The 15,684-nt window shown below is 40.1% G+C and overlaps 1 protein-coding gene across 3 annotated transcripts in view; it reads left to right on the forward strand.

The window, feature by feature from the left end:
- Positions 1 to 15,684, forward strand: part of DIAPH3 (diaphanous related formin 3) — a 562,554-nt gene that overhangs the window by 419,987 nt on the left and 126,883 nt on the right. For 2 of the 3 annotated variants that reach the window (XM_069602158.1, XM_069602159.1), the window contains 2 exons: positions 1,881 to 1,976; positions 2,463 to 2,522. In XM_069602158.1, the coding sequence (XP_069458259.1) occupies positions 1,881 to 1,976; positions 2,463 to 2,522 (156 nt within the window). The remainder of the gene's footprint in view (positions 1 to 1,880; positions 1,977 to 2,462; positions 2,523 to 15,684) is intronic. The other variant, XM_069602160.1, reaches the window with a different exon arrangement.

The following is a 15,684-nucleotide window of genomic DNA, read 5'->3' on the forward strand; positions in this document are numbered from 1 at the left end:
AGTCTGACCCCCCCCCCCACCCCCATCTGTCTTTGAGCGCTTTCTTATTTTCTGGCACAAACATTTTCCGTATGCTTTCCTGACTCATTTCTTTCTTCCTTCTACTCAGCCCTAGAATCAGCTGTTTTTCTAAGTATTCCAGTTCCTACTAGTAAGTAATAGTATTTAGAAGCTAAGATTTGAGGGCCAGGTGTTCTCATTGCTCCTATGGTGCCATTACTTCTCGGCTCTTGGGGACCACAAAGCTAGAAAAAGTACTTTTCTCAAAGCTTGAGCTTCTCTGCTACCAGCATTTCTCTAATCCAGCACTTCGTGGTGGTTCTTCTCCTCCCACTCACTATCTGCATTTCCCAGCAAGCGTTCCATGTTCTGCATCAACATGGCTACCTATCTGCTCAGGCTCATAGTGCTCGTGTGATCGCTTCACAGTCACTTCATCAATACTGCTGTCAACAGCAAACTTACTATGGAAAGTTCAAGGTTTCCTTTTACTAATGAGATATATTCACAACTAATATCACACTGATGATAATATCACACTAATGAGATATATATTTAGCTTTACCTGCAGTTCTTTTTAGGAAAAATGTACTTGAGTTTGAGTGTAAATTTCCAAGATTGCTAGATACTAATTAAAATATCTGAAATATTTAATGTATTTTAATTAAAATAGCCATCAAGCCACTTTAGAACTAAATTTACATGTAAGTTAACAACCTCCAAACACTGTATCGCTCACCCACCTTTTTTCACGTTACACCTATGAGGTTCAGTACTTTTCTAAAAATGAAACAGAACCAGATTGCAAATGGCCGATACATATTTATATATCTGTTCATAAACCATAAATGAGTATGTTATTTGTACTGTACTGCATTCACTTGTCATATGTTCCCTAGAATAGGATTGCATTTCCAAAAAGGAAAAAATCCAGAGGAAAATAGTTATGTAGTATTTTAGACATGACTGTATACCAGTCACACAACTTCATAGAGAAGGCCTGAAAATAACTACTCTCTCAGGGACCAAGAAAAAAATCTTTGGCATTTCCATAGATTTAGTTTGAAGCAGTAGTTTCTTTGAACCTTTTTTTTTTTTTTTAACAGCTTCCTTTAAAAAACATTTAGCATGGGCATATAACTATAGATTATTACAAAATAACTGAATACAGAGAGCTCGCTCTATATCCAGAATCTCATCAATTATATGTAGAATGTCAGTTTAAACTAATCATAATGTGTTTCTATCCTTCAGATTTCCGAGCCTCTTTTGGTTTATCTTTCATTAAAAAGGCAAACTTTTTATACTTTCTGTAAAAGTTGGCGTTGATTGTTCTGTGTCACTGAAAGTTTGGGGACAATTATCCTCTGATATGAAGAATCAGCTGTTGGGAGCATGTTCACAGAAGTTGGCCTGGAAATACAATTTTGTACAATAAATTTAGACAGCAGAATCTCTATAACAACAGAAACATTGTCCCACAGCTGGTCGATTTTAGAATAGGAGCTCTGATGCCTTGAAAATAACCCATTTCTACAAGGGAAATGTGATTTATGATAACCCGAGACACAGTTATGACTAGACCCACATTCCATTTAAAGTTATTGTGCCACCAGACTATAAAATCAGTGCTCTAAAGTGAATCAGTGGAATTTGGTTCTCTTTAGTGGACAGTGGCAGAGGCACTAATGAGACAGATTACATTAAAAGACATTTGATTTCTGGGGGAGTTAAAGTCCTTTCACATTTTGAAATTGCTGTCTTAGTCCTGGCATCTGATCTTCTTCCCCCTACCATACCATCACCAGTTCCTGCGCATGCTTTGACATTGCTATGGTAACCCAGAGGGATGATGGAATTCCCGGCTTCTCTTTTCACAGAGGGTGATGAGACAGGAGTGATGGATAGTCTGCTGGAGGCCTTGCAGTCGGGGGCTGCCTTCCGCGACCGAAGGAAAAGGACACCGAAGCCAAAAGGTGAACATTATGCTTCTTTCATGTTGCTTTCTAGGGAACTGTAACAAAGAACAACACTCTCCTTTTTTATAATTCTTTTAAAGTCGTGTGTCAAGAATGTAGTGCTGTGGGCAACAACTCTTCAGGAGTTTTATAAGTTCGCTTAATCCTTCCTTTGCAATGACAAGTGTCAGAGAGAGAGGCGTTCCAGTTGGCCAGTGTCACTAGCATATTAACAAATCAATGTGCTGAACCTGGGAAAGCCTGATTAGTGTGACAGGTCTCATCTAAGGGGCCATATGTACCTTATCCCAGTGGAGTTCACAGTAGCATAATTAAATGAGAAGTAAAAGTCATAACATTATTGCTTCAAGTATATCAGGGTATTGAAGCACTGCTTCACTTCCAGAAATGCTTAACCTTGGAAAAATGTCTAATATTGTTATACTTCCTGAAGTAAACAGAGCTCTATATTAAGTTTCTTTTATATATATGTATTTTTAACAGATATTCGGCAGAGTCTCAGTCCAGCATCTCAGAGGCCTATTCTGAAAGTTTGTAACCATGGTAATAAACCATATTCATAAATTGCACATTCTTCTTATCTACTTTTATGCTGTTGATCTGTGATTTTAGTAGGCTGCTGTTATGTTCTTGAGTTTCAGTGTGACTAAAATAGTAAAAATGTGTGGATGTACATATTTGCAATGAGATTGTACACTCGTGTTTTTCCATCCCTCCATTAATGCCTTGAGGTAGTGTCAAAGATTCTCCTTTCAGGTCTCAGGTACATATTTTGCTTTTATTATTATTATTTGAGGTTACCTCAGACATTTATAATCATTGTTGTCCAATGTCTCCTTTCAAAAACATTGTTTCCTCCTAATCCTATTTTGAGCAGTGTATTTGCTGTACATTAAGATACAGTTTGAAATATTGAATTGTTACCTTTTTTACTCTACAACATTTGCCAGTACACTGTGAAACGCTGTGACTAACTCTGTGGCCAAATCTTTAACACAGATGAGCTTCATGTGGTATTACTGTGGAAGGATGTGCTAAGAAAGGTGAGCTGCCTTCGTCTCCGATGTTTATCTGAGACTGGCTCCTTTCATACTTCCCCAGCTGGCTCCTGAACCCCCGGCTCATGGAGCCCTCTTTCTGTCTTCAAGACGCAATTTTGTGTGTATTGGGCTTTGTTTACTTTGGTTTCCTTTCTCTCACTGTTGTGTATTATGGTTTCTGCTTCCCTTTCCTAGTCAAAATCAAGTTCATCCATCCTGATTGACATTTATCCAGTGAGGTGTTAACAGAGTCTACTAGATTTATAAATGAAAAGATACTTGACAGACTTTATTTGAGTTGTTTTGCATACAGATGAGTTAACATTCTAGAAGTATTAATGTGTGACTGAATAGAGAAACTTATGTCAGATTTCTAGAATAACCTAAACAGAATATGAGGTAAATAGAAAGGGCATGAATGTAATGATCTTTTAAGAGCTGTGTAGATGCTTACTGATCAAGATGAAGTGTGCGTAACAGATGTTCAGTAAATGAAAGAAAAGGTAGAAAAATGCACACCAAAATTTCAAATAGACCTTTTGACTTTTTTCAACAGTTTGTTTTTATTGTTTTGCTTTCATCTATTCTAGAAATAGGAAGAAAAAATTGTACTAAGAAAAATTCACTGTGGATAATTAATTCCTAGCTTTGGGTAATTATTTACTAAATATTGGCAAAAAGTGTAGAGGGTAGAGAAACTCAGAGAGGCTGAGAACTTTAAGAGTACAGAGCTAGTTAGTAACACAACTGTAACATTAGTGTTGATTCCCACCTTGTTTCTTACTTAATTGCATATGTGTACTTAGATTTTTAAATTACTATTATTAATGCAGTATGTCAAGTAACTAAGCCCCCATTGTAAGTCATACCCAGTCATGGTATGATATGATTATAATGGCATACAGATACCCTTGCTGTGATTAAGTATTCTGGCTGCTATGAAGGGGAAAACTTTTTAAGATAAATTTGTATACTGGCCTTGAGAAGAACAGTTCTTTTGTGACTATAATGTTAGTAATGTGTCCAGGCTGCAACGGTTCGTCTATAATTATGAATTGTGATATTTTTGGTCCAGAAGAAAAAAGCAGGTAAGCATTGCACTTCTATTTCTATCAAGGCTGATATACTATCCTAAGTCTAAGGTTTTGTGATAATTAAGCAAGTAAATTATATAGCAATTCAAAGGAGATATATCTTAAAGATCAAATTCTCTGTTCCAATATAAATGTGATGGTTTAAGGTATTTTAAAAGCTTGTTTTCATTGATATTTATGTTTTCCCTTTATGTTTCTCACCAAGTAAAAAAAAATTCAAATGACCAGACTGACTTTTAAAGAGACATGTGTAATGGCAGATTTATTAGACTAGACCTTGAAAAATGCAGAATTTGGTTAAGAACATTGCAACAAGGATCATAAGTGTTTTTTGAAAAGATAACATTTTAGAATTCATTTTTAAGTCTGTGTTGAAAAATTACTTTATTTTCACTAAAAATATTAACCTTACAACTGAACTATGTGATTGAAATGTAATGTAAACCCCTTTTGATTTTTGATTTACTTTCATGTACTTGGAGAAGGAAATGGCAACCCACTCAGTATTCTTGCCTCGAAAATCCCATGGACAGAGGAGCTTGGCAGGCTATAGTCCACAGGGGTTGCAAAGAGTTGGACAAGACTAAAGCAACTTCACTTCATGCACTTAAAACTAACAACTGACATTTGTATTTTCTAAAAATATACAGTAGTTGATATCTTATTTTTCAGAGATCTATGAGATTTTCTATAATATTTTAAATTTGTTTGCATCGTAATAGTAATAATAGTATTAATAGGCTAATTTTTACTACATTACTTTGCTTATTGAGTTATTTGAGTTAGAAGCCAGGCAGTATGTAGAAATGCTTTATATATATCCTTTTTAACATTCTTAATAATCCTATCAGATAGTCATTGTTTTTATCTCTGTTTTCTAGTAAAACATAACCAAAGATTGAACAGGTCTCATAGTTTGCCTCTGGTCCTGTGGCCAAGTTTCAGACACAGGTCTGCCTGACTTCCAAGTCCAGCTTCTTCATCTCTGTGCTATGTCGCATCTGAACACAGCAGCTTGAATCGCTTTTTTTTCCTCTTCTCATCATCCTGATGAGCCACGTGTGTCCCTGTTCTTTCTCTTGTGACATAAGTTCATGCTGTTGAGATACACTCTCACACGCACTCAGGCGTTTGCTGGCCTGTGGTCTGTCTCCTCCCTCGTTCCCAGGTAGAACCACTAGATAGCACTCTTTTATCTGAGTCTTGGATCTCAAGAATAAACCACCTTCTGGAATTAGGACCATCGTTTATTTCTTTTAATAAACTCTGTATTAAAATATCTATATTAATTTAATAAACTTATACTGTTAGATCATGAAAATTTTAGATTATAAATATAGACTTTGTGTGTGTGTGTGTGTAGACTAGAAAGAGGGGGATTCATCTTTTTATTTCAGAATGAGAAAATCCTGATAATGTATCCTTTGAGACCTTGGAGCTAAAGTTTCATAGGATCTATTTTGGCAAAAGATGACCTGAAGCACTCTAACTCCTATAAACCTCACAAACAGAGAAATGGTACACACTGAATAATCCAGCCCTTGTGCTGTGCTAAACCTCTACTCAGAATATTTTGGTTAAAACCTGTAACTGTTTTATCTTTTGCTTTGTCTGTTAAGACCTAGTAAGAAACTGTGTGTGGTGTTTTTGTTTGTTAAGCCTTCACTTACTCAGTTGTTTGGCAAAATGTATTAAGCATTGCTGGACAGTTTAGATGCAGAGATGCCATCTAAGAATCCACCATCCAGTCAGGAGACAGCTGAGTCACAGTTCTCGTGTGTCTGGTTAATGCCAAGACAGCAGTAATGCACAGAGCGTTTGGAATACCGTAAAGACCAATCCAGACTTTGAGACAGTTCAGATTTGGCCTCTAGAGGGACCTGAAATCAAAGTTGAGTTTTGAAGGATAAACAGAAATGAGGCGAAACCCTGATGGCAAGAGTGAGGGAAAAAGCAGAAGCAGCACGTGTGCTCCCTCCCAGCCCGCGCCCTGAAAGGCTGTGCGCCCTGCAGTGCTCCTGCCTCCCTTCGCCGACTCTCCTCCCCTCGCTGTGGCCACCAGTCTGCGCTCCCGCCCCACAGGTAGGCTCACTGGCCCCATTCTTCTAGATTCCATATACATGTGCTAATAGACAGCATTTGTTCTCTCTTTCTGACTGTCTTCACTCTATGTAACAGGCTCCAGGTTCAACCCATGGACAGAGCAGTCTGGCAGTCTACAGTCCATGGGGTCGCAAAGAGTCAGACCTAGCTGAGCACACACAGGTCCATCCACCTCACTGGAGCAGACTCAAATTCATTCCTTTTTATGGCTGACTAATATTCCATTACCATATGTAGAATAGATAGCTAACTGGAAGTCACTGCATAACACAGCAGGCTCAAGCTAGCAGGGTGGAATGGGTGGGGGATAGAAGGAGTTGGAAGAGGGAGTGGACATGTGTGCTTAGGGCCAGTTCACATTGTTACATGGTAGAAACCAATACAACACTATAAAGCAAGTATCCTCCAATTAAAAATAAACTGAAAAAAAAAAACCCAAAAACTATTTGCTCTTATTAGTACCTGTATGCTCTTGCTAGCACCCCGCTTTTTCCTGTTTTGCACCATGCATTTCCCTTAAAGAGTTTCTTATTCAGTGTCTGCCTCGTCACTCCTCAGTCCCTCTGTGCAGAAAAGGAGGGTCTCTGCCTTGTTAACTGAACTTGTTAACCCCAGTTCTTCTCTGGGTTCATGCCTGACACATGGATGTTTTTAGTAAGAATGTGTTGAATGAATATAGACATGTCTATGCTTAGACTTGAATAGAACAATTAATGTACATTGAGCAAAATCACATCTGTGGTTGTTACCCAAATATGTAGGCCTTAGTATGTCATTTGCTAAAGCACCAGCTGTGACCAGGTAACTCCTTCTCATCTTCTCCCTAGAATATTATCTGTCATCAGAAGGAGATATTTGATCATCATAGGTTTGAAGATTATTTCATCAGATGTGAAGGGTGAGGTTCAATCTTGATTAGATTATTCACTCCTTAGCAGTGTGGAGTAACTTATTAAATTGATTTCTTTCCCTTGCTTAATCAAGCAAAGTTTAACAACAGTAAATAAATGAAAGCATCTACTAATAAGTACAGGGCATTGTCTCATTTCTTTACTCAACACAGTGCATTTGAAACCTAAAGATTTTCTATAGTTGATAGAAAATAGTAACTCAAAATAATCAAAATATTTATTAATGCATTTTAATAAAATCATACCATATTTAGGTATTAGTGAATAAACTGACCTGGTTGGAAATAAAGGTTTAGATAGGGAAGAAGTGTATTGAGAGTCTGATGCCAGGCCAAGAACTTGGACTCTTGAGGCTTCTGAGCAGGAAAATGACAAGTCTGAGCAATTTGTATGACGCATGTTAGAAGAAAGAATGGAAAGGACCTAGTAGCCACTTTGAAATTTCCATAGATTGGCTTCAAGAAATGGGGAGAGTCAGAGAGGTTATCAGGGTGTGAGGAGAGAAGCCAGGTCTAGAGCTCTGTGTTGAGATCATCACAGAGGAGCGCATAAGCAGATGAGTTATCTGCGGGAAATCCTCTAGCCTAGAGAAGACAAGGACTGAGCCTTAGGGATGGACACAGGCAGTGATGGAAGCAGATAACGAATGAAAAGGAAGGTCGCGTGATAGAGGAACCTTCATTGTAGGTTGAAAGAAGACTTTCAAGGATGCGGTTTACCCCATTTTTTTTCTTTAGTCGTTTCTGTGGTATTACAACTGAGGGACCAGTGTTTTTCAGGGTACAGTAATTTCTAACTCTCTTCAGGGACTTCTTTTCCTCTGTAGACTCTAAAACGTTTGTGACAAAGGTTTCACAAACAGGAATTGTTCAACCACGTCTTATGGAGCATCTGCTAGCAGTTTGATTGCATCTCATTAGATGGTTCTCTTTTCATTAAGTGGTACTGTGGAATTTTTTTTTTTCAGTTAAATGGATATAGAGTAATCAGAAAGAATTCTATAAACTATATGCAATTAAAATCCCTAATGATAAAACTATTTAACTGTGACAAAATAAGATAAAACATAATCAAAATTTTAGGCAAACAAGTATTACACATTTTTAGTGAACATCCATAACCTAAACAAAATCTTGCTATATTATCTTTACACTAAATCAATTCTTAATAGCCTTAATTTGGATTTGATTATCTATTTTACTCTTCCACTTATATATGGAGCTTTGAGAGATTTTTATAGAAATAAGATTGTATTGCCTCCAGGCACAGCTGCTCTGCCACTCTAAGATTGGAAGTCAGAATTAAATGTGAAGCTAGTCAGATATCTTTGAATTAGCATATTTCTCACAAAATAACTCTACAGGTTTGTTGTCAATGTATTAAATCTTCACACACAACCATCCCCCCTCCCTACTGCACTCAGCCTTCAGTCCCTTTATTTCTTGACCTACCTTTTCCATGAGCAGCAAGAATTTGTCTTAAGGCAGAATTATGAAATTTGTAAGATTTTCAGTGGTGTCTACTGAGCACAAGCTGCCTTCAGGCTTTTCTGAAAACAGGGAGGACAATACCCAACCAGTCTCTGTCTAGAAAACCTTATCTATCAAAGTAGAATATAGGCTACCATTTTCATTAAACAAAATAATAATAATATCCTATTTTAAAGTAGAAAAGCATAATGAATAATATGGCTTATTTTCTTGAGATTATTTTTTGTTCTCTTTCTGATGAATGTGTGCCTGTCTAAGGATGGGAACTATTAAAATACTAATTGTTTTTGACACCCTTACACTTGGGCTTTCAAGCGGAATTAAATACTACCTGTAACTGTCAAAAGACTTAAATATTTTTAAGGAGACTTTTCTAGGCCAGGAATGTAAAACAGTTTGGGTGATTTTACATTTTAAAAGGACATTTAAGTAAGAAATAACAAATGCCTTTCATTTAATGAGCATTCACAGTTCTTTGCTGAAGGCTGAGACTAAATTGAGTGAAAAGGAGATAAAGAACCATTATATGAAGAAAGGGCTATCCTTGACTTCCCTGAAATAGTTGTTATGATTAATATGTCTCTGTTTGTGTTACTCAATGCACTGTAATTGTTACTTTTAAATGTTTTTGGTCCATTCTAAATCTATCCTTTTCTTAAAGCATAGGGTCAGAATCTGGATTTATAAGGAAGGAGTCAGTAGATGGACTTTAGAAACTCCTTGAACTCTATTTTTGTTCTAGATTTTGTGCTGGGGCTTTTTTCCGCCCCACCCCCTGCTAAAAGGATCTGTTGGTTTTATCAAATTCCCCAAAGAATAAAAAATAATTTTTTTCTTGTTTGATTATTGGTTTGTTACAAATTTTCTGTTTCTACACATTATATTTTTATCCATATATGCAAGATGCATTTTCCACATTTGTGACTGCATCGGTAAGAGTCTCGTGACGTTTACTGTAATTTTTTTGTCATTTGAAAACTAATCTTTAATAGACAGTCACAAATGTGGGGAACATATCAAATGGTTGATGAGTCTGTAATTCTAGTGACAAATAAGCTGTTTAGGATAAGCAGTTAAGGTCCACTGAACCAGTGCCACTGTGGAGGTTTACTCAGGATGCAGGGAGCGGACAACATCACATGTATCCAGGACGGTCATTAGTCGTGCTGGACCTCCCGGGCAGGAAGATATGCAAGACTCGCTAGACTCTGCAGCTGAGACGGAACATTCTCTGAAGGGCCAAGAGACAGAGCGGTAAGCAAAGCCACAGGCCTGAGAACGGCCAGGTCCGTCAAGGACGGAGGCCCACTGGGCACAGAGCGGACCCAAGGGCGCAGACAACACCGTTCACCTCTGACAGAATGTTTGTGGTAGAACAGTAGAAACTGGAGCAGACAGTGCTGAGTGCAGGCGTCATGGGGGCTGTCCCTTCTAAAAGCCTGGGTAGGAAAGAATGAAACAGAAGGGAAATAGCTGGAACTAAAACAGGTTGTAGTTCAATGAGAGGGTCGTGACTCTTTGTCTTTTGTGTGGCATTGGCTTCAGCGTCCATTCTGAAGGGAAGGCATTCTGGTGGGGAAAGATGCGTGTTTGCTGGGGCGGTAGTGAGCGTGAGGTTCCTGGGGTGGGATGCAAGCAGAGGGTTGAGCACCTGGATGGTGAAAAGGAAGGGTATGTGGAGAGAAGTAGACACGAATATTGATTCAGGAGCTTGGGGGTCCCACCTAATGACATCCTTTTTCTCTGAGAACTAGAATGCAAGGGCTTCTCCTGCAAGTGGCAGGCTGTGTGGGGAAGGGGGGACAAGGGCAGCAGAGAACGGCACGTCTCCTAGATGGATTGTGAAACGTTACTGCTTGGGGAGATGCAGGAAAATGTTTGCATCATTGGTCCAGCTGAAAAGAGAGAATATTACTTGTGTATAAGTAACTGTCTGTAAAACCTGAGGGAAAGAAAAGTAGCCCAGGTGCTCCCCAGGTCCCATGACAAAGGGCAGTTGGTTCTCCAGTTTCCTGAAAACTCTAAAGTTGATCTCCAAGTGTAACCATAGGGATCAGTTTGGCAGTGGGCCAGCTGAGTGAGCTTCAGAGCACTAGCCAGGGAGAGTCATCCTGGTTTTGAGAGGATAAGGTGTTCCATGTAGTAGTTACAACAGTGTAGCAGTTAACTGATTAAGTTGAGGAAACTCTGTACCACATATGTTTCAGCATGGTTTGGGTGTCCTGTTACCGTGTGAGGAAGGCATTCTGTCAGGGATGGCAGTGACCTCATGCTGCTGGTTTTCCTCCAGGCAGGTGCCAGCTACATCATGTGTCTGAGGTCTTTTCCTACTAAACAGCACTTGGTGCTTAACTTCACTGTTTCTAAGGGACTACTAGATTTGTTTTTTTATTTTATTTTACTTGCACTCATTAAAAATAAAGGTCAGTTTGGAGTAGTCACAGATAGAAACCACTTTCCAAGTGTTGTCAGTATCAGAAATAAACGTTTTGCCAAATGCCTGTCAGGCATAGTAGTTACTTAAAGCAATAGCTGTTTGTACTCACTGACTGTCTGTAAAAGTAGTCATATTTTTAAATCCCGTTTCTAAAAGCCTTGGGTGATCTGGCCGAACAGTCTGACCTTGAAAACAGCGTGGAATCAGGCATGGCTTCAGGGGCAGTTAGGCCTTGCTGTGACTTCTTGATCTAACGAAAGGAGACCCTGGAAGCTTATTTAGCCTTTGGATTTACTTTTCCTCAGCTGTAAAAAAAAAAAAAGAAATTACACTATGTGCTTCTTAGACTGTTTAGAACATTAAGTGAAAACATGTGAAAGGACTCTACTAAAATACCTGTGTGGCATGCTAAGTTGCTTCAGTCATGTCCAACTTTTTCCAACCCCATGGACTGTAGCCCACCAGGCTCCTCCGTCCATGGGATTCTCTAGGCAAGAATGCTGGAGTGGGTTGCCATGCCCTTCTCCAGGGAATCTTCCTGACTGGGATCGAAACCTCACCTCTTTCATCTCCTGCGTTGGCAGGCAAGTTTCTTTCTTTACCACTATTGCCACCTGGGAAGCCAAAGTACCTATAATTGAATAGATATTCCATAAGTTCAGTATTTGTTAGTTCCTCTGCAAGTTTTCTCCTTTTCTGCCTACCCTGAAGGATGCATTTGTCCGTAGAAAGTTACTATAAATTCCTGTGCAAAGTGGTAGTAGTATGCAAAATGGGTGTACTAATTAGAGAGACTGAAATTAATTCTTTCACATATGATAGTTCCTGTACTGTACTTAAGATGTTATTAATTGGTATGAACTAGTTTCGAAGAGAAAAAGAAAAAAGAAAGTCTATAGAGACTTTGGTTTTAAAATAATAAAGGTGTTTTTACCTCCTTTTCCCCTTGTGTGTTAACCGCAAAGCCACAAGGAGGAAAAGCAGCAAAAACCAGCATCAAATTGTGTGAAGTCAAGACATGGTCAGCCTGGAACAGCAAGATGTGAAGACAGGAAAGAGGCTGCTGTGGGAGGAGGGAGCTGGGATCCAGGGGCTTGGCGGTTTCCAAGCAGATTCTCCAAACTGAGGGCCTGGGAGTGCTCTATGGGGATCCTGGAGGTGGGTGTCCAAACTCAAGGTGTGGGCAGGGCGGGTTCCTCCTGCAGGCTCTGAGGGAGGCCCCGTCCCCCCATCTCGCTTCTGGAGGTGGCTGTCCTCCAGGTTCCTCGGCTTGCACCGCATCACGCTCGTCCCAAACTCTGTCTGCACGTAGCCCCACAGTGTGCCTCTGTGTCTTCACGTGCCCTTGTTTTTGGCCGTACCACATGGCATACAGAATCTTAGTTCCCCAACCAGGGATCAGACCCATGCCCCTTGCAGTGGAAGCTCAGAGTCTTAACCGCTGGACCACCAGGGAAGGGCCTTATGTGACCCTCTTATATGGACTTGAATCTTTTGGTTAGGGCTCTCCACCTTAACCTGGAGAAGGGCATGGCAACCTGCTCCAGTGTTCTCGCCTGGAGACTCCCGTGGACAGAGGAGACTGGTGGGCTACAGTCCATGGAGTCACAAAGAGCTGGACACGGCTGAAGTGACTGCGAGCACACACCCCCCACCTTAACTTGATTACATCTACAAAAGCCCTATTTCCAAATCAGGTGCCATTCATAGACACCAGGTGTTAGGGCTTCGACATGAGTCTCAGGTGGTACAGTTCAGCCCGCAACAGGGACCCCAGTGAGAAGCACTGACATGCCCTCACAGGAGCACCCAACGGCTCAGCAGCTGCGGGTGCCTGGAGGTGCCAACAGGAGGGGCGGGGCGTCCAGCAGGAAGCGGGGTGCTGGGGGGTGGGGCAGCCCCACGCAGGCAGCACATGCCACGGCCAGACCTGCGACCCCCTGGCTGCACTGCATCTCTTCCTCCCCGAGCAGGTAAGAGTACAGATGGCGTCCGGAAAACTCGGGCGGAGACTCTAGAGCTGGGGTGCCTCTGCCTGGGGTCAGAGGCAAGATAGTGCACTGAAGACAGGAGTTACCTGAACACAGAGGCGAGGACGTCAGTGGGACAGTCCTATTCGGACCCAGCCACCACTCAATGTGAGCCAGCTCATGCTCCAGGCACAGGACAGAGCGTTCTCCTGGGGACAGCGACAGTCTAGAGAGAAGGCTTTCAGATACTGGTATTTTGGGCCCTCTTCCCTCAAAAACTGTTAGCTTATTACAGGAGTACTCCACAGAGAAGCCCACTGGTTAACAAACCTACTCACACAAGTTTTTTCTCTGAACTATTCATTGGGGTCAAGGATTCATTAGCTGACACTTGAGGAAAACATTCAACCTAAAACAACAAGGGAAAACAAACCAGAGGAGCTCTTAGTGAACAGAGAAAATGTGGAGGAAAGCACCATAATTAAAAGTTGCAAAGATGTCAGATATTTCAGTGATATGTCATATTTATAATATATGCAGTATATATATAAAAGGATTAGAAACGAATCTGTTGGATGAAAAATATGGTAGCAGAAAAAAATAGTACGATATTTGGAAAAGCATAAACAGAGTTAGTTATAGGGAAGATAAAGGGGGAAATGTAGAATTTACAGATAAGGGACAGAATTTACAAATAATATGGTATATCTGACTTTATAATTTTTGTTATATTAATATTTGTGTAATTGCATATAACTGTGTACAGTTGTATAATTGTATTGCAAAGCTTTGAGGACAAGTATGGAAAGTGATAGGCACTTGGAAAATGAGTCAGTTATTCTAGAAAAAAATGATATACAGTTGACCCTTAAACACCATGGGTTTGAACTACATGGATTCACATCTATGTGCAATTTTTAAATAGTAAACATTATAATACTACACCATCTGTTGGTTGAGTCCATGGATGTGGAACCACAGTTGGCAGGAACCTCATGTATGGAGGAACCTCACATATGACTATAAATCATATGTAGATTTTCAAATGCTCAGAGGTCTTATCCCCTAACCCCATATTGTACAAGGGTCAAGTGTATAATCATGATACTCTACTTGAATTTAACATGGCCTAATATGCTATTTTATACTCATAATAGTAATAAACACTCTGGTAGACAGTCCCTTGGACTGCAAGGAGATCCAACCAGTCCATTCTGAAGGAGATCAGCCCTGGGATTTGTTTGGAAGGAATGATGCTAAAGCTGAAGCTCCAGTACTTTGGCCACCTCATGAGAAGGGTTGACTCATTGGAAAAAAGTCTGATGCTGGGAGGGATTGGGGGCAGGAGGAGAAGGGGACGACCGAGGATGGGATGGCTGGATGGCATCACTGACTCGATGGACCTGAGTCTGAGTGAACTCCGGGAGATGGTGATGGACAGGGAGGCCTGGCGTCCTGCGATACATGGGGTCGCAGAGAGTCGGACACGACTGAGCGACTGAACTGGACTGAAGAATAACCAGAAGCGCAAAGTTCTCCTTACATTCATTGGTTATCCGTCTCTCTTACTAAAATACACTGATTTTTTTATTTTTCATTTTCATTTTCTCTCTTCTAATACTATGTGTAAAAGGGCTTCTCTCCCTTCTACTTCTCAGCTTTTCATTTTTATGTGATCCAGAGACTGAAGTGCTCTTCGCTGTGTGTTCTTTCAGAGTGATGAGTCAGTGATGGTGGTACTTCTAGCTCGGGGTAGTGACTGTGCTTCTCCATGTAAGTCAGGCCATCTTCCTGCTCCTTTTGTGTCCTGTAGACAACATTGGCCAGTGATTTTGCAGCATGCATCTGACTATTTTTGTCCTTTGCAATTCTTGATGTGAGAGAAAATGATCAAAATGCATAAGAGAAAATCAGGTACCACTGTACTTTGTGTGTGTGTCGGGGCGGAGTCGGGGGGAGGGGTGGGGGTTGGCTTTTAGAACAAAGTAGCCTTCCAGTGCTACATAATCTTTAGTCACTGAATCCTCAGAAAGCAAGGGAATGGGATGAGATTTGCATTTGGAATTCATACTAGTTACTATTATTGACTGTAAATAAGTTGTCTTAATACATTATACTGGCTTCATGAAAGCCAAGGATGCATTAGTGTAGCTAGAAGAACTGTTTGTGTTTTGGAGGGGAATGGTGGTATGACTACTTGTTATGTAGTCTAGGTAAGGAGATAAATATTTTTCTACTTGAAAAGCATCTATAAATTTATTTAAGAAAGCATTGGCATGCATTAAGAAAGCTACAGGTCCCATCGATTCCCAAGTAAATTAGAAATTATTAGTGTTAGCCATGATGTAAGTTATTGTAATATGACAGCATTTGGCTTAAGCAGTTTCACCATTTATTAGCTCTGATACTAGAATAAATGATAATGATCATTAAGTGCTATGTACATTATCATTTAACTAATCATGCTTGCAGTCTCCTTCTATTAGTCAAACCTCTTTGGGTTAATTAGTCAGAGGAGCTGCCTAATCCCGATTTCTAGAGGAATAATGAAATAAAGGAACACTGAAGTATGCTAAAGAAAGTTAGTGCATCACCATTTACCTTATCTATTGGCTTCATTTACCCCCAGTCAATCCATTATAGTAGCGTCAAGGTTAAAA

The sequence above is a fragment of the Ovis canadensis genome, chromosome 10, assembly GCF_042477335.2.
Source record: "Ovis canadensis isolate MfBH-ARS-UI-01 breed Bighorn chromosome 10, ARS-UI_OviCan_v2, whole genome shotgun sequence".
In the NCBI taxonomy this organism is placed as follows: domain Eukaryota; kingdom Metazoa; phylum Chordata; class Mammalia; order Artiodactyla; family Bovidae; genus Ovis; species Ovis canadensis.